A 20,012-nucleotide genomic window follows, 5' to 3' on the forward strand; every position below is an offset into this window, starting at 1 on the left:
ATCTATGTAATATAGAGCTAGATTTTGTGGTCTATTACTAAATTTTGAATTTTGAAATAAATTATCTAGATTATAGAATCTGGATATAGAGCCTAAAATAGAGATTATTATTGATCTAATTAGATTATATGATCATAGCCAGCGATACTGATATATCTAGAGAGAGAGAGAGACAGACAGACAGACAGGTAGACAGACAGACAGACAGACAGACAGACAGATAGATAGATAGATAGATAGATAGATAGATAGATAGATAGATAGATAGATAGATAGATAGATAGATAGATAGATAGATATTGTTGTAGCCCTATTCGCGACGCAATAGGGTTAACTGTGTGTGATCAGCTGACATATGTGACACAGGCCAGTAATACAGTTTAGCGTGCTATATCGAAGGGCAAGGGACAGTACTGGCACGAACTTTGCACGTGAATAGGACCCGGGTTATGGTCATCTGATCATAAGCCTGCGTGGACCAGAGACACAGTGTGTGTAAGTTCAAGACAGGACAGCGAGTAGACCGGGACTGTTAGTTTGCCATGAAGTCGGTCCTGGTGGAGTCCTAAAGTGAATGTACGAGTCCAGGAAGAGATAGAGACAGTAGAGTTTATTAGTTTAGTACGGTGATGTACAGTATAGCATTTTTAGTGTTGATGTATTGCCAATTGTGTCATATTGTCTGTTTTAATTGACCATTATTAAAGCACCAGATTATTTGGAGCCTTGTCAAGTTCTTGATGTGTTAGATGTGTTGTTGAGTTGTGTTTAGCAGTGTTTACTGAAGGCCTGATTAGGAGAGAAACGTAACAATATGAAGATAGAAAGATAGATAGATAGAAGGAGTATTTGTACACATTTGTCCTAGCATATAATCCTAACACTGGGGCTAGCGTTCACTTAGATCTAGCTCTACAATGACTACATTGAACACATGGGACACATTTTTAACCGGGCTTCTTCATAATTCTTCTTCCTTCAAATCATTATTATGTCGGAGGTGTCAGATGACTAGACCAATATCTGAGATGACTAGACCAATATCTGAAATGACTAGACCAATATCTGAGATGAGTAGATCAATATCTGAGATGACTAGACCAATATCTGAGATGACTAAACCAATACCTGAAATTACTAGACCAATAGGCCTATCTGAGATGACTAGACCAATATCTGAGATGACTAGACCAATATCTGAGATAACTAGACCAATATCTGAGATGAGTAGACCGATATCTGAGATGACTAGACCAATATCTGAGATGACTAAACCAATACCTGAAATTACTAGACCAATAGGCCTATCTGAGATGACTAGACCAATATCTGAGATGACTAGACCAATATCTGAGATGACTAGACCAATATCTGAGATGACTAGACCAATATCTGAGATAACTAGACCAATATCTGAGATGAGTAGACCGATATCTGAGATGAGTAGACCGATATCTGAGATGACTAGACCGATATCTGAGATGACTAGACCGATATCTGAGATGACTAGACCAATATCTGAGATGACTAGATCAATATCTGAGATGAGTAGACCAAGATCTGAGATGACTAGACCAATATCTGAGATGACTAGACCAATATCTGAGATGAGTAGACCGATATCTGAGAGGATATTTGGTTGCCAAATCTAGACATTTCTCCATATAGTTTTTCTTCTATATGTTATGGGGCCAGTATCTTGTTTGGGCCTCTTGACTGTCTTTATTAAGGATGCAGTTCTGAAGGACATAATCGGCATTCTCTGGTGACACTCCAGAAGGGTAAAGGTAACAAATGTGGTCACATTCTGTTATGTCAGGTTTTGAGGCGAAGAAATTATACTTTGGTCATGTCAGCATCAAGGTCGGCCTTGGGCTTAGGCAAACTATATGTTATGGGCATCCGCACAGGGGCTCTGATCGGTGGGGGGCCTCGCATAGGACTGTAAACAACTTTTTTAGAGAAGAACTAGCGAAACGTGTGCCCAATGTTATTGTTGGAGTACACTAGGTTTTAAATAAATTGCAGAAAAGATAAGATAATTTTTGTTGGTCCAATCAAATGGACATTCAGTTTGACTACCATCGACCACCTCAGCGTAACTACTGTATTTCATTTCATTTGAGGCCACCAGATTCACTTCGCCTCCCTATCTAAGGTGGAATGGCTTGTGATAGGCGTAGTGTGTTTTTTTCTGAATCTGTTGACAGCTTGCCCATTTCACTATTTGATCTAGTTCCTTCGTTTCTTCCTGATAGGATGCAAATTTAAATGCTGAATAATTAATTTGGCTTTTTATTTTAAAAAAAAAATTTTGGCGTTGAGAGGTTTGAAGTTTGTGAAAATTTACCTCAATTTTGTAATCCCAATTTGTATTGGTCTGTTTGGAAACGCTTGTTGTAATGTGGAAGAAATCTAGAAAAAAAAAATGTAATCGCATGTTAAGGTTATTATTTGAATAATGCACCCTTTGGATCTAGACTAGATTTATATACTACCATAGACATATATATATAGACTGGACGATAAAGAACAAATTATTATGGGAAATATTTGGGAAAAGAAAAGTTTGTAGATCCACATCACAAACCTATATATATTTGCCTATGTCTATGATTATAAAACAAAGACAAAATATTGGGAATATGGCAGTTTTGCACTTTTCAAAACTAAAGATCAAAGGTATATATTGGCTGAAATGTTAGTCCTAGAATTTATAGCTCAATCGCCGCCATTTTTTTTTTCACATAGATATAGTACATAAAACATATTGACTCCCCCCAAATAAAAATAACTTCCTACTTCCAGTCTATATTTATTTATGTCTATGTATACTACATATAGAAACTGAATAGCTAGCAGTATTCTACATAATAATATAGATTGTCTAGTCTATATAGATTAAGGTTGGGCTCAAGTAGTATACAGCTCTCAACTTTGTGATTTTACAACAAAGCTTTATGTACACGACCCCCCCCCCCCCCCTTTTGTCAAGATTACGCCAGTCAATATCAAAAATATAATCTTCCCAAATGGAACTTATGTAGCGTACACATAAGCATTTCGTCTATGGGTACATTAAGGCTAGCTCAACTTGCAGGAGTATTAATGTAATAGCATTAACACACTTTTAATTCTGAAGTTTTAGGGCAAATATGGCACATTTGACCCAGCCGATATATTTAGAAATTAAATGAGTTTTAAAACGGGTCTAGGTCTCCATGCTGTGTTCCTGGCATCCTTTGGCTTAGGCTCATCAAATTGTGCTATAACGGTGTTTCTAGTTTCTATCTTATCTTATCTTATATAATACAGACGTTACTTCAAAAAAGAAGATGATTACGTCCTACGCGTCATGCATGTAAGCCGTGTCATAAGAATTATTAATGTTATAATTAATTTTTGTTACAATTTTTTAAAAATATTCTTATAACTATGGTGGTGGTGCGGATTGGGGTAATTGTGTGTAGCCATCTGACACAAAGTACATAGGCCAGTGCGACGACGTTTCGGAAAAAAATCTGTGTTGTGGTTAGTAGCCTAATCATGCCAGTCACGTGGAATATAGTCATCCAGAAGGGTCAAGCGATGATCCCACGGGTTCTATAAGGCCTTAGGGGACCTTATTTAAAGAGCGAAGGTGTCACAGTCGAGTTTAGTGCGGTTCAACGCAGTACTGTGGTTCCGTACTGCGCATTACGGCGGTTTGGTTCGGAGTAGAGCATTTCGTCAGTACGAGACGAAGTCACGACTTTCGATCAAATCCCGTATAGCAAGTCCAGTGCGTATCCGTGTTCAATCACGTTCAGGCTATCGGCTTTCATATTTATGATAAATACTGTTGTAACCCTGCCTTGCACCAGTGCTTGAGGTGCGCACTAGCGCACTAGTGAACGTAAACAGGAAGACACTAGAATGGAGAGAAGAACAGTGCATCAGGGATTGTGAAGAGTCTGAATGTTTGGAAACTAAGAAGCCAGCTTTTGGTGCTGCCTGAAGGTTGTAGAAGGGACCTGGAGCGAAGCGGGGAAGGCTGTCGTTGGTCCACATTCGGGTTGCTGTCTAAAGGACTGGTAAATTAGTAGAAAGACTCTGAGGAAGCTGAAGGATGCTATGTGTTTGTCCTAGTGAATAAACACCTGTCTTTATTTCCTGTTACACTGTGTTGTGTTGCCTGCCTTTACGTTGAGTGCCTACCCAAGAGTTACAACAATACTTAGCTCACAGACTTAAATCAGGAGCTTAGTAACCATGTCTTATTAATTACAGACGTTACTTCCAAGAAGGTAATCACGTCTTACGCATTTCATGTGTCAATCTAGTCATGCATGTTAATCAGTGACTTAAACTCTGCTAAGTCTTTGGTTTTCCTGGCTGATTCAGGCAACCCATTCCATTCTCTAGTGGCACAAGGGAAGAATTGTATGAATCTGTTCTAGCGTATGGAATAAGAAATGTGCCTCTATCTTTCTGTCTTTCTGATTATTTCAGTAGGCTTTGTTTCTGTATTTGTAAATTATGGTTTAGTGTTTCATGTATTATAGCTACTTTACTTTTTAATCTTCTGCCCTGAAGTGTCTCTAAGTTTAGTGATTTTATTAATGGTGCTACTCTAATCAAAATTGGAATATTCATTTGTAATAAATCTCACTGCTCTATTTTTTTGCATTTCTTGTAGTTTCTTTTTGTTTTCTGAAGTTGAGGGATCCCAAAACAGAGGATGCATATTCTAAAGTAGGCCTAACTAAAGTTAAATAACATTTTAGCTTTATGTTTTTGTTTGATTTGTCAAAAATTCTTTTAATAAACCCTAATGTAGTTAATTTTTTTAACAATTTCATAAATGTGGGGGTTCCACGATATATTTTATTAATGTTTACACCTAGATATTTTGAGTGATTCTAAGCCCTTTATAAATTTTCTTCTTCTTCCTCCTTTTTAAAGAAAACACCCTATTCGAGTCTCACATTTCGAAGTGGGCAAAACCCGGAACCTCATGGGAGGACACGTTTCTCGAGAACGGCTAAAATAATTTTTTCTAAAAATTTGACAGTTGATGTATATTGCTAAGAAACGAATTACTAGATCTTTGGTCGCACTAGGAAATTCTAGTTTGGTCCTTTAAAAGCTTTTCAAAGTATAAAACGAAAATAATCTAAATTTGGCTAGAGGACTAAAAAATCTGTATCTAGACCAGATTAAGTCTTCGGGTATTTCCGAAAGTAGGCCCTATTCCACTTACCTATATATATATATATATTATATAGGTCTGTGACCTATTCCTTTAAGAGTTTGAATAAATATAAATCATGAATAAAATAATGCTCATGAACATTCTGCACACCATCTAAGTCTAGATCTCAAGGCCAATCATTAGAATATTTTAAAGTCTAGTAGATTTATACATTCGTTTAACCAGGATTTTCAAATAATCTAGCATTATTCATTAGTTAATAAGACCTACAATTAAACGCTTTATAAGTTGTATAAACGAGGTTTTGTATTTTTAAAGAAAAAAGTATTTTTTAAAATATTTTCCTTGCTCATAGGTATACCTTGAATTGTACGAGGTTTTGTATTTTTAAAGAAAAAGTATTTTTAAATATTTTCCTTGCTTATAGGTATACCTTGACTTGTACAGTCTCAAACTTTTCATACAAAACAAATGAAGATTAACAAGACTACGTCTAATCCTAAGCCTCTTACAGGTCGGCAGTGGATGCCAGCCGATAAAGTTCGAACCCATGACCATCCTGACGAGGAGTCCCGAGCAAGTACCATAGGACCTGACAGATTGCTACTTACATAATCGTCTGCTGAACTTCTTAAACGAAGGAACTCTCCAGTGCCGTCCTGAGATTCTGTTGAAGTTATTTCACGATTTCCTAAAGTGAACTTTGACCTATCTGAAATAATGTGATGAAAAAAATTTGGAATATTAAAAAAAAGGGCCGCTTTAAGACCATGCAGTCTATAGGGCAACTGATGTAAAAGGCATCTGCTTCTCTAGCCCATGGTTAACGAGGGTGTGAGGTGGCCAGCACAACGACTTTCCCTTCCCCCCCCCAACTAATGTCAGATACCCTTTAGAGATGGGCCAAGTCAAAGGCACCCTAAAGATCTCAAAATAAAAAAAACTAGTCTTCACAAGGATTAGAACCCAGGACCCTCCGGTGCGGAAGCCAAGCTCTTTATCCCTCAGCCACCGCGAAATTTAATGTAATAAAATTTTGTATTTTATCCATTCGTTTTTGTAATTTTATAACATCGATTTAAACTATACATGTAAGCCCTATGACGTTAGCACGCGCACACACATGTACACACGCGCACACACATGTACACACGCGCACACACATGTACACACCCGCACACACATGTACAAACAAATACAACCAAACGTAACGAAAAGCTCACAAGCACCCTACACATCCTGCTGGATGCAGAGATTTCTTGTTGTTTTGTTTTGTTTTGTTTTAAATTAGATACTTACGACAATTTTTGTTCTGAGACATTTGAAAATTGTGTTTTAAGACTATATGACCCGGTTTTTTAGAAAATGTCAGACCAAACTAAAAAAAAAAATAAAAAATAACACAACAGAATCAATGGTATTTTTCAAGTTCCTAGAGAAACTAATATCATTTTAATGAATAATTAATTGCATGTCTATACAATGGAAACTTGCATGTCTAAACAATGGAAGGTCGCATGTCTAGCACCCCTATAAATGTCTAGTTTTGACTCGTCCAATTCTTTTGTTACTTCTGCCAAAATTTAATTTCTATGTTGCAACCTTTTTTTTTCTATGACAAGACGAGTGGGTTATCTTTCCCTTGCAATGGCTGCGTGAGTCGTCTGCTTGTATTGTATGCGCGCGAAAAGGGGCCGAGTTTTGAAAAAGAGGCAGCAACTAGACCTATTAGCTTTTAAGTTTGTTGGCTTATCTGGTAGAAATGTTTTCCATGTGACTGTGGAGCCCTAAACTCGACCTTAAAGAATAGTCATTGTCTTAAATTAATGATCTCACTTTTTATTAGTCATGAGACTGAAACAATGGTTCCAATTTATAGATAATTGCTTATCTTTTCCGTTTATAACCAGTTACCCATTTTCCGAAAATAAAATGTAGAATGTAGACAGTGGTACTAGTAGGCTTCATCTTTTTAGGGCCTACATAATTGCTGATTTTAAAAAGACGCTATATTGCTTATTAAGATATAGAGTTCACTGTATGCATGCATATCGATACGTTATCAAACTTAACAATGATTTTTAAGGACCGATACACCTAGAAATGGATGCCCATCACATAATAGAGAATTAGCGAATTTTATAGAAATGCCAGGGCCGATTTTGACACCCAGTCCGCCCCTGAATACATTAGTTTTTAATCAAAATCAAACAAGGCATACAAACAAAACGCGTGGACACGTTAAAAGCGGAAGGTTTTCTATTTGAAAGATGAGATCCGAACTGGCCTGTTTGAAAATAAAAATTAAAATAAACTTGAACTAGTGACTTCAAGAGTAAGATAGAAACAGGCCAAGGGCTATAACTTATTGAAATCGACTTACTATAAACATGTATTGTAATCGATTCTACTTAAGCATTTATTGTACGCAAAGCCACATCAACATATATTTACACTTAATCGAGACCAATTGTCATGGAAGGCCTGAACACTGAAATGCCACCTGTGGGCAGTGGCGAGGCCAATCGCTCGTTGCCACGTTGTTCATCTCTGTGGCTATATTTGGGTCCCCACTGCCCACAGATTGCAACGTCGCAGGTCAGAGGTGAGGCCTTCTATGACGACTGGTCTCGATGTAATCGACTTTAAATACACGTTTATTGTAGTGGATACCTCAAAAATGTAATCGGTTTTAATTCAATTTATTTGTTGTTATTGACTTCTCACAAAAGTATTATGAGATATAGTTGTTAGTGCGGATTTTGTGCCTATAGATAAGTTTTGTTTTTTTGAAAAAAGATGTATTTTATATTTTGCTTGTTTTAAACTTCGTTTTATCATCTTACAAGGACTTTTAAAAATATATACCGTTTTCACGAGAGGCGTCTGTTGATTTTTTGAAGAACGCCTCTGACAACGTCTCCGCTAACTTGATTCTTCTGGACTTTCTTATGTAAGAATGGTCAAAATTTTTTCATGACTTTTGTACAACGTAATGTTGGCAACTTTTTGCGTGACGAAAAATAGAAAGGTCCGCGGATAGACGACTTACTTGATACGAAGATGATCTTACCACGATCACCCTCTTCCCACCGTCACCATAGAAACATACACACACAAACACACACACACACACACCAAGTTGGATGGAAGCAGAGACGGCTACCTCTCCAATATTATCATCTCCAGAAAGAACATTTTCTAACATACAAAGCACCTCAAAAACTATCCCGGGAACATTATTTCCGAAAGAAGGGCTAAATGGACTAGTATGTAATGACCTGTTAATAATTTTATTAAGATTCTAAACATATTGTAAATATTTAAGCAGAATAAACCCGGACAATAGTGTTAAAATTATGTTTTAATTAAGTTAATTTTCTTCTTTTTTTCTTTGCTTTCTCAAAGACCTCCCGGACCCCACCTTTAGAGCCTACAGCGCTCACAAAGGTCCACATTTAACGTGGTTGCGAAAGAAATTATTTTTGTTTAGGCGGGACGCCACCGGCAAAAGTTCGAGAATCACTGCCTTACACTATCTTTAGGCCTATAGAGAGAAAATGTATAATTAAAACTTGTATACAGGGCCCACGGTAAGTATATAGTTATAATTATGTTTAATAAATTAAAAAAAAATTACAACTCCACCTACATGTACTATATCCACTTATATATTCTAAGGCTTGACGCCTAGCTCTGTGGAACAGGCTCTCTTCTGACACCACCAAATACTGATAGTCCATGTTCTCCAGGAGGTCATCCTCTTCCAGCTCTGGACCAGTGTCCAGGCTCTGCCACTTCAGTTGGGCCGAGGACTTCACTGGGGTCCTTTTGGCTTTATCACTGTGAGTACAGTTATGTGACAATTGCTGTCCTCTTTCGGGTTTCCGAGTTGTCGACGTAGTCGAAGTGGACGCTGTCGTTGAGGTTGATGCTGTTGAGGTTGTGATGTTGTGTTTCGGCAGTTTGCTAGTCCGAAAAGTTTGCTTAACCCTTTCGGGTCTGTCTGTCTTAGCGTTGTTGACATTATACTGAAACAATTGCTCGCCCTGTAAAAGCGAGTCTATATCTTCTTCTTCTTGACTGAGTTCTTTGTCTGCGTCTAGAAAGAGTTGGGAAAAAAATAATAGAATAGTTTAGCAATAATAATAAAAAGGAATTAAATTAAAAACAATAGAGTTAAAATAGTTATATTTTTTTTTTAATTCATTCTATATCTTCTTCGTATATATATGAATCGCCATAAGGGTCGAGTCTATGACTCTTGGAAATCTAAGCGTATGGAAGCTTGCCTTCATCTGCCTGTCTGGACAAACTTCTGTCTGGGAAAGATCCAAACACATGTAACTTATTACATCCCTATTACCGATGGCTCACATTCCAAGGCACATGGATTAGAAGCGAGGCCAATGGCCGAGCACATCGGGGGAAACACCCCATACTCCTTAACTGTACCACATTAGCCGTGCAGGTGTAGGCCATAAAATCGGTTCTTTGAGGAACGGTGTGTGGATAGTGACATTTTTGTTGGGGCTTTCTTCCATCCCCGCCAGTGCAATGGACCCGGTCCTTAGACACCTCAACGTGGGGTTCTGTTTTACTTCCCTATTGGCCTTATCGTCTCCTTTAACGACCGTTTCCACCCGAGCGCCACCTTGATAGAGAGAGAGAGAGAGACAGACAGAGGGAGGGAGAGAGAGAGAGAGAGAGAGAGAGAGAGAGAGAGAGAGAGGGGGGAGGGAGGGGGGGAGAGAGAGAGAGAGCACATACGCATTAAACTCGAGAAAGCTCATTTTAAGATCATACTTTGGACACTGATAATTTGTTCTAAGAAAAAAGCTGATAACGCGACAATGTTTTGTATCAGTGTTATTAGTTGTTGTTTTGTTTTGTTTTTGTATCAGTGTTATTAGTTGCTGTTTTGTTTTGTTTTTGTATACACTTAAGATACGAATTCGACTCTAAAGACATTAGACGATTTTTGTCCCTTGTTAAGTATAAGGCTTTGTTGTCTTTTTGAGAACTGTCTGGAGCATTGTTTCATGGCCAGTGGTCAATCCGCTAGGAACTGATGTTGATATCATAAACAGCATACAACAACAGCTACTCCCCCCCCCCCCACACACTTAAATTACGGTTGTAAAGGTCCGTGGGTAATCAGGGTTACGAATTTATGATATCTTGTTATCTGCAAAAATACGATCCGCCGAGAATAAGCCAGACACCCCCTCGATATGAAAGCCACGCGCTTTACCGCTCGTACACAATGACCCGTTTAACTGTGTAGAACTGTTAGAACGCAGCCGATGGCAGACGTGGACCGTGAAAAGCGAACCTAAACCGACCACCAGCAGACAACGCTTATGTCTGTTCCGCATATGGCAAAATATGTAGGTCACAGCTAGGACTGCGTAGAATAGACACATGGAATACTTCACTCCTCCCTAAATCTTCGGACTAGGAAGACAAGCATTGTTCTTAGAATACATAGAACACACACTTAGGGTATCATACACAATGCAAAATACTAAATTGGATATCACACACTGAAACAAATAGATATCCCCATGACCCCAGTGATAACACATACATAAGAGGACATTAAGGAAAGGGCTGGCCTTAGGCCTTAGGCCTTAGGTAATCGGATGCTCTAGGCGGCTGCCTAGCTTGCCTATGCCCGAGGCCGGACCTGTTATGGATAGCCATATGATATACACAGAAATGGAGATCACGTGCATTGAAAACGGATACTAGGTCTAGACCATATAGAATCAAAATATTCTACACGATGATCTAGGAATTAGAATACCATAGAATCAACCGAGGATAAAGTACATTGAAATAAGGATAACATACAATGAAAATAAGATATCGTGCATAGAAAAGCGGATAACTTACAGAATGGGGATATTGGACACATTGTGACCAACTGACACACGTAGCACGTCACAATTTCTTGTGCTGTATAGCTGTCAACTGTGTCAATGGACAAGGGACAGTACTCGCATTGACGTTACACGAAAAAAATCACCCCCATGGTTGGTCGTACGGTCCAGAGTTTTTGGGGACCAGAGACAAAGTGTGTTAGAAAGTCAGTCCGGTTCAGGGAAGAATTTAAAGGAAGGTATGCAGGGGGTCTCCACAAAGTAAAAAAATAGTAAAGTTTCCCTTTCAGATCTAGCGATCTATGGGGCAGATGATGTTAAGGTCATCTGTTTTTATGGCCAGACTCAAACATATACACTTTTTTAAAACTAAAACCCTGATATTAAGTATTTTGAAAAAAAAAAAGTAAAGTAAAATAAAAGTGTATTATTTCTTTCTTCTAAAATAAAGCATGCTTTAAGATATAAGTATTTTTATTCATTAGTGAATCTTTATCAAAGCATTTAAAAGAGTGTAGGGGCCTCTACAAAAATCTTGCCCTGAGGCCTCCACATTCTTAAATCCGGCCCTGGTCCGGTTACAGTGAGTCCTTGAGTGAAGCAGGAGTCTGGGATGAGACAGAGAGACAGTAGGGTATACTACGGCCGTACGGTGGTGTACATTTACGTATTTGTAGTTAAGAGTATCGTGTTACCAATTGTGTAGATTTGGCAGTTGATGTATTTAGTTATTAACTCTTTCTCTCCTAATGGACGATAATATCGTTGATTTGACCTCATTAAATTAAATTGATATTTAATTTTATATACTTTATTTTGTTTTATATAAAAAGAGCATGCATTTCCTTTGAATTCTATACCAAATACAACATTTTCTGATAACAAACAACAAAGCTATTGAAGCCCAATCATAACAAGGGTAGTGAAATAGTAATGAGCAAAATGAAGAATTCCTTCAAAATGTGGAAAAATAATTACAGAGAGAAAGAGTTAAACTACCGCACTATTTTTCGGAACTCTTGTTTTCAAGTTCTTGTGTTTGTTGATGTGTTTTTTATATAGGTTGGACCACTCAGTGATTGGGAGTAGCATCCCTTGTAACTGTTGTTATCAACCAAGATGGCGTAAGAATAAACTGCTGATTTGTCGTTTATAGATAACACAAAGTGTTTTGTTATTAATCGTTTAAGCTAATCAAGAAGACAGTCGTATCGATATGCACAAAGATTGCATACATAAAATAAGCATGTCGTACTTAGAAGTGAGGAATCGATACATAAAAATTAGGATATCATGCACAGAAGTGAGGAATCGATACATAAAAGGAGCTAGGGTAATGTACACTGGAGTTGAGGAATCGATACATAAAAATGAGAATATCGTACATAATAACAGGTCAACATAACCTTTAAGGGCAAGACTGTCTCCTGAACTATTTTACAGATAAAGAACTAGGTCTGGGTAAATGAATGAAAACATTGAAGAATTATGTTGTAAGTCCCATAATGCCTTCTTGCTTCATTCTCTTCCTGTAATACATTAGCCGGAACTAATGTTCTATGCTTACGTTCAGATCTGGAAAGACTCCACCCAAATATTTGTATATGCCCCCTGGGTAGGGACACACCTCGTCCCACAATGACATTTGTGTATTTGAAAGCTGTACTGGATCACAATATTAGCATAAGCATGTAACCCAGACAGAGGCGTAGCTACTTTCGGGGGAGGGAGGGGGAGAATTCGAAAATCCCCCCGGGCTACCACTTGAGGGGGTGCCCCAAATAAGTGGGCTTTTTTTTTAACATTAAATATTACGCCCCCCCCACACACACACCTTGGCCCCTAAATGATGGCTAATCTTTAGCTACGCCACTGAACCCAGAGTTAGGTTAAAGCTATATAGATCCTTGTTGCTAAACATATGCCCCCCCCCCCCCCAAAATAAAAATTTAAAAAATATAAATTAAGTACTGCTGTAAGCCAACACACACACACACACACACGTGCGTAAATAAAGGTTATGCAAACAAACCGACGCGCAAACACACACACACACACAAAAGCCTACGTTCCAAATGGAGTATATATTATAAACAATGCAGAACCACGAGACGGGCGTTCTGCTGCGGAATCGGAGCCAGTTCTACCAGACAAATATCGTAGCGCACAAATACTGCCCGAGTGTTTGCTTTGACAGGGGAGAGAAATTCGAATAGCATTGACCTACAACGTACCTCCATTAATCCTTGACAGAGTTGCGTTCCCCTGATCTAGTTTTGGTCCCCTCCTGGTGTCAAATATCACTTGCCACCTCCCCCAGCCCGGCCCAGCTGACGGCTACTTAATCAAATCTGCCATTCTTATCGCTATCATTATTATTATTATTATTAAGCTCTCGGGGATATAGAGTGTCAAAAGCGATATTTAGCATATTATTAGTTCTTTATGTCACGAGCTAGGGGCTCTGTCTGGGAAAAGGCGTTATGACTGAGAAATCAGGTAATGAGACAAATACCTCGGTTGGGAGCGGGAATTGATGGGAAAGGGGGGGGGGGGCTACATAGATATGTCTGATGTTTTTTATTTTCCTTTTGCTATTCAGATTTCCTTTTCTTTTCAAAGAGTTTGGCTTACACAGTATTGAATCATATATATATATATATTTATAAAAATATTTTTTTAGGTAAAATAATACTTCATTTACTTTCCTATATATTTATATCGGCAGGGGCGGACTGTGTATATTGGCATTCGGGCCGATTCCAGGTGGGCTAGCTCAGAATGGGCCGATGGGGCCGCCTACAAATGAGCCCTTTTGAGTGACATTCGGTCCGTACGTGATTTTATGTAGGCCATCTTCATGTTTAAAACAAGAAAAAAACATTTAAAAAAAAAACAAGCTCAAATTAAACCATAGTTGTATCAATTTCTCTGGATCAGTCAGGTAATTAAATTTATAATAGATCTAGACCAGTGATGCCCAACCTAATTCGACCTGCGGGCCATTTTAATATCGACACTCGTGTCGCGGGCCACATGATAGAAAAGGTACAAATACGAAAAGAAATAGACCTGAAACAATGTTATTACAAACTCTGGATCTAGTACTTACATTAATTAATGGGATATTGGAGGTTTAGTTTTTTACACGTCGGAAAAATTTTATTATTTCTCTACTTCAAATGTGAGCAACATTGTAGCTAGCTTAACCAACGACTCATTTTCTTGTCTCTTTTTGGTAAATATTGCCATTGATCCTCCAATTTATTGAAGTAGTTTAACAATATTTTTATTCGCGGCTCAAACCAAGGTTGCAGTCGTATTTATAATGTTTATAATGGTTTATAATGTCGTTTTTATTGTTATTGTTTTCTTTTTTTAAACAGCCTTAGTTACTTTAGAAAACAATTATGCTGGTTTATAATCATGTGCCACAACATGTAAAGATCCGTTCACTTTTCCTGGTAGATTCTCATTCAGAGTCACCTTTCATAAACACTTTGTTCTGACGTTTCGGCGGGCCGGATAAAACCACGTCGCGGGCCGTATCTGGCCCGCGGGCCTTACTTTGGGCATCACTGATCTAGACTAACAATAACAAGGTTATAAAGACCTTGTGTGGAAGCACAAACTCAAAATCGAGCCCCCCGAAGTGGTCCGCTATGGCAGATGAAAAGGCAGGTTTCAATATTTTCAGAAAGAATATCAGAAACTATGAACTACAACCCTATCAACAACTACAACCCTATCAACAACTCCAACCCTATCAACAACTACAACCCTTTCAACAACTACAACTCTATCAACAACTACAACCCTATCAACAACTACAACCCTATCAACAACTACAGCCCTATCAACAACTACAACCATATCAACAACTACAACCCTATAAACAACTACAACCTTATCAACAACTCCAACTCCGTTGATACACAGAGAAGAGACGTACTCGTGTATTGTTCGTTCGACTAACGACTCGATCCCACAGGATACAGAGGTTTATTAATGTTATTATTATTACCTTGTTAATATTCATATGTATTCAATGAACTTATTGTGATGAAGATATAGTTAAATCCTAGGTGTCACTTACAAAGACCGCATCATGAATACAGAGATTAAAAAAACAGGATTAATACAGCAAATGGACCCCACGATGACCTGCTAACCACTGTCAAAAATCGTAAACTCAAAGTCTATGGCCTCATCACAAGTTCCTCAAGGCTCGCAAAGACCTTCCTTCAGGGAACAGTACCAGGAAGAAGATGAAGAGGAAGACAGAGAAAAAAAAACATCTAAGAATGGACTGGCCTGGCAAAGGACAGAGAGGAATGGAGAAAGACGGTAGAACAGATCTTGTGTGGTGCCCCAATGGTCAAACAGACTAAGAGATATGTGAAGGTGAAGTTACATGTAAACCTGACCTACTTGATGTCATTGAATGGTTATCTAATTTATCTCATTTTTTTGTAAAGTGTCCATTTGTTGTCTATTATTCCTTTCCTATTGTGTTTCAGGGAATGAAATGTGTTTCGGATGGCTGCCTGGTCGTGCGGTTTGCGCGCTGGACTGTCGTTCGGATTTATCGACGGTTGAGGTTTCAAACCCTACCCCGCTCCCATCCCCCGTCGTCCTGCGGGAGGTTTGGACTAGGAAGTAAACTGTCTTCAACTCTGAAGGAACATCCGAAACATGTAAAACATTTTACAAAACATGAAAGTGTTTCTAGTTTTGTGGACTATTTTATCAGTGTGCATGTTACAAAACCAGTGCTTCGGTGGATCGCATGAATAATATGATCATCAATGAATCTATGTATACACCAGCCATCTTAGAAACAAATGGCCGATAGATAACAAACCGCCATGAGCCCATCAACACACAGACAAAGCGAAACAACCGAGGCCGTAGAGGAGGAGTTCGAGTCAAAAGCAAGAAAAGAGGACAAATGGTCTATCTGCCTCCTATTGTCCTGGGCAATGTTAGATCACTAAATAACAAAATGGACGAACTTGATTGTTGCTGCAGACATTTCTACAAATTCCGCGAAAACTCGCTAATCTGTCTCACTGAAACATGGCTAAATGAAAGTATTCCCGACACATCAGTAGACTTGGATGCGTTTCTTTAGTACAGATCAGACAGGACAACAGATAGAGGAGGAGGACTGGCCATTTGTGTCGATAAACAGTACTACTGTGTCAACAATATTTCAATCAAAACTAAAGTGTGTATGACCGATATTGAACTTCTATGTAACAATCTCAGGCTATACTACCTGCCGAGAGAATTTACACAATTTTACGTCATACTTGTGTATATAAAACCCACAGCCAACACAGAGAACACAACAAAACATATACTAGACATTGTACTCATCTGTAAGACATAAAGTTCTGATGCTGCCCGACTAGTTATGGGAGATTTCAATCCTCTTTCGTTAGCTCAACACTTGCCAACATATACTCAATATGTTCATTGTCCCACAAGGCACGATAAAACCTTGGACATGTGTTATAGCAACATAAAAATGGCCTACACATCTTGATCGTTATTTCCCCTCGGAGAGTCGGACCACACAATGATCCATCTTACACCCACGTACAAACCGGTTTTAAAAACAACAAAACCCGAAGTACAGTCCATCCAGTCATGGTCTGACGACGCTGTTTTACAGCCACAAAGTTGTCTGGAACAAACAGATTGGGACATGTTTGTAAACAACTGCCCAGACATTGATGAACTTACCACACTTGTTAATTCGTACATACAGTTCTGTGAAAACATGATTGTATCAAAGAAGAAAATTAAAACATTCAGTAATAATAGACCCTGGATGACCAACATTAAAAATAAACATTCTGTCATCGAGAAGTACATAGAAGTCTGTTTATAAAGCGCTGGTTATGAGTCTGTATGTGTTTTTCGTGTGTGAATGTTGTTCGTATGTGCATCTATATCGTGCATCTATATGTTATTGTACAGTAGTTACGCTGAGGTTGTCAATTGTAGTCAAACTAAATTTCCATTTGATTGGATCAATAAAGTTATCTTATCTTATCTTATCTTATTCTCATTCAAAGTATCAACAACTATAACTCGTCCCTAAAAACAAAACAAAAAGTTTTGTATATATATATATATATATATATATATATATATATATATATATATATATATATATATATATATATCAGGGTGCGTCAAAAAATGTATACAAACTTTGAACTATCATAGACAATTTATTGCCCATTCTACAATGCTAAATTTCTGGACATGGAGGGGACTTAAGGTCCGACACCCGACTCCAGCAGAGTTGTGTTTACTGAGCGCCTAAATTCAGATGGAAAACCTTCTCCCAGATACTCCCTCCACAAATGAGATTGGGCCATAGCGCTCTGAGCATGCTATAAGCATGAAAGTAGCGCCATATAAAGCTTTTTTTTTTTATGAAGATTTTGATTGTACTGTAGATTTTTTTTGTGTGTGAGATTTCAACCTCTAAGTCTATCTGTATGTAAAAGTACAATATATAACGTCAATTAACACATACATGATGTCATTTTTCGATGTTTTATCAAACTTTATGTATCATGATGACTGGTACGAATGGAGAGCCTATCTATATATATATATAATTCTCTTCTTCGCTCAAGAGTTTGGACGAGAAGCAAGAAGTAAAGGAAAGATCACTCTTTTATTTCTGCGGATAGAGTTATCCCACGAACTTGACAAGCCTTGCGTGTCGCGAAGTTATACAGTTTATCATGAAAATTTTATTTCCTACATAGATCACACTCAATAGCAACAATTTAAGAGTGTTTCAAACTATCTACGAGATTGTTGAACTAAAGTAATTCTTCATTAGTTTGAGGCGCGAGAAGCTTCTTTCACCAGATTACACAATTAATGCATAATGCCGTTTATATTTATCGCCCGTAGGATTGGCGTTTTCCATATTAAATGACACCCCAAAATGACAATTTTGGTCTATATATTTCATTAGATTTGCATGAGTTTTTCGTATATTTTGCAATTTCAGGAGATTTTCAGGAGCTTTTGGTAAATCAGGCGGCAGCGAGAAATCTGTTATAAGTTATAAAATGGTTTAATTTAATAATTTACACATAGATTTAGCGCGGGTCCTATAAAAGTGTCGGATAGGTTGCTGTGACCTATGGCCGGCCCTGCAAAATAGCGGCGTATGCTACGCCGCCGGTCGACTAGTTATCATATAATACGCAAAATGTTGGCCAGTAGTAAGTAATGCCAAGACGAGTTGGGCACCCATCAACATAATAACTTAACCCATAGGGGATTTTCACTCTTAAGGTTAAAAACACATTACTAGGCTTATATATATGGTTTGAACTTTCATCTGTAATATCTCTTTTATGTTTATTAGTCAATAATATTCTGAAAGAGAGAAAAAGAAGAGAAAGAAATGTGAAGAAATATAGTGGCGATATAATGGAAAGTAAGGGAAAAAAGTAAGAAATGAAACGGAGGAAAACTTAAAATAAGAAAAACACAAAATTACTTTTTTTTTAAATAATAAAAAAGAAGCTTGTACAAAGTGTAATTGTATCGATTTGTTTGGATGAGTCATGTAAATAAATGTGTAATAGATTAATCGGAAAGTTGTCACCCAAATAGTAGTTGTGTCCTAACGAACAGTAATGGCCGATACAGTTTGGGGTCAGCAGCGTCGCTGCAGCTATAAAGTCAAGCTACTGTAGAGACGCACCTTAGGCGACCGATAGTGAACGCACAAATATGACGACATTAATTCAAAGCGAGGCTGTAGCTTAGATATGAAAAATAGTTGATTCTAGGCTCTCATAGGTGTGACTTCTAATACGTCAGTGACTGAGACCGTTGCCGTTCCCGTTCCTCTAGCCAGGAAAACCAGTGACTAGGCAGAATTTTAGTCATTGGTTAACATGCATGACTAGATGCATGACGCGTAGGAAGTAACATGAAATGCATGACGCGTAGGACGTTGGAAGCGTGGTCGAGAGGCTAAGTGCGCTTGAACTTGTCTTGGCTACCTAGAAGGGGGCTCGAGGTTCGACACCCGACTCGGGCAGAGTTGTGCGTCTGAGCGCCTAAAGGCAGCACGGAAAACCAACTCCTAGATACACCCTCCCCCCCCCCCCCCACTGGTCCACAAATGAGATTGGACCAAAAGCGCTCTGAGCATGCTATAAGCATGAAAGTAGCGCTATATAAAAGCTATAATAATTTAAAAAAAAAATCATCTTCTTTTTTGTATTATTTCTGTATTATATAAGATAAGAAAAGATAAATCGTTATATTGAAGCTTCTGCAGATGACTTCGTCTGTTCACAGTTACTTCAATCTATGTCTAGTTCGTCTGTTGGTCAATACAAACTCAACACTAGTAATAACAGACGCGCACAAAAAGACGCATGCAATCTTCTGATCGTCAACAATTCAGAGAACCCTTATTAAACATATTACCTGTGTTAATCTAGACCTTGATATCTCCTAGAGATTTAAACTTCCTTAGATTAGCGGTTTTCATATAGGCTACAGACAATCTGTTACAAAAAGCTACGCTCTGGTTTTAAACTAATCAAACTTTTCTGGTGATTCCGAGGGCATTTCCGGCCATAACTGATGTCAAGGCTCTCACCGCGTCTTCCACAAGATGAGCCATCGTCATTTTAAGAAATGACGGAGGCCAATGATGATGATGATAATTGTGATAGTAAGTGTGTGTGTTTTGAGTGGATGGTAATGCAGTGTGTGTGCCTGAGTTTGAAATGACCAGTGGACCTTGAGTGTACATGGTTGAGTGAACAGCAGTGTGCCAGGACTGTGTGTAAAAGGAAGTCAGTTTAGAGAACAAGTGGCTGGAGTAAAGAACATAAATAGAGACTAATAAAAATCATTGTGTTTAGTGA

The 20,012-nt window shown here is 38.2% G+C and overlaps 1 protein-coding gene across 8 annotated transcripts in view; it reads right to left on the reverse strand.

Annotated features, from left to right (window-relative positions):
• Positions 1–20,012, reverse strand: part of LOC106054935 (uncharacterized) — a 110,890-nt gene that overhangs the window by 80,230 nt on the left and 10,648 nt on the right. For all 8 annotated transcript variants that reach the window (XM_056003541.1, XM_056003536.1, XM_056003537.1 and 5 more), the window contains exons 3-5: positions 8,847–9,296; positions 5,806–5,906; positions 2,351–2,415 (exon numbers count right to left, since the gene is read on the reverse strand). In XM_056003541.1, the coding sequence (XP_055859516.1) occupies positions 2,351–2,415; positions 5,806–5,906; positions 8,847–9,296 (616 nt within the window). The remainder of the gene's footprint in view (positions 1–2,350; positions 2,416–5,805; positions 5,907–8,846; positions 9,297–20,012) is intronic.

The sequence above is a fragment of the Biomphalaria glabrata genome, chromosome 11 (assembly GCF_947242115.1).
Source record: "Biomphalaria glabrata chromosome 11, xgBioGlab47.1, whole genome shotgun sequence".
Classification (NCBI taxonomy): domain Eukaryota; kingdom Metazoa; phylum Mollusca; class Gastropoda; family Planorbidae; genus Biomphalaria; species Biomphalaria glabrata.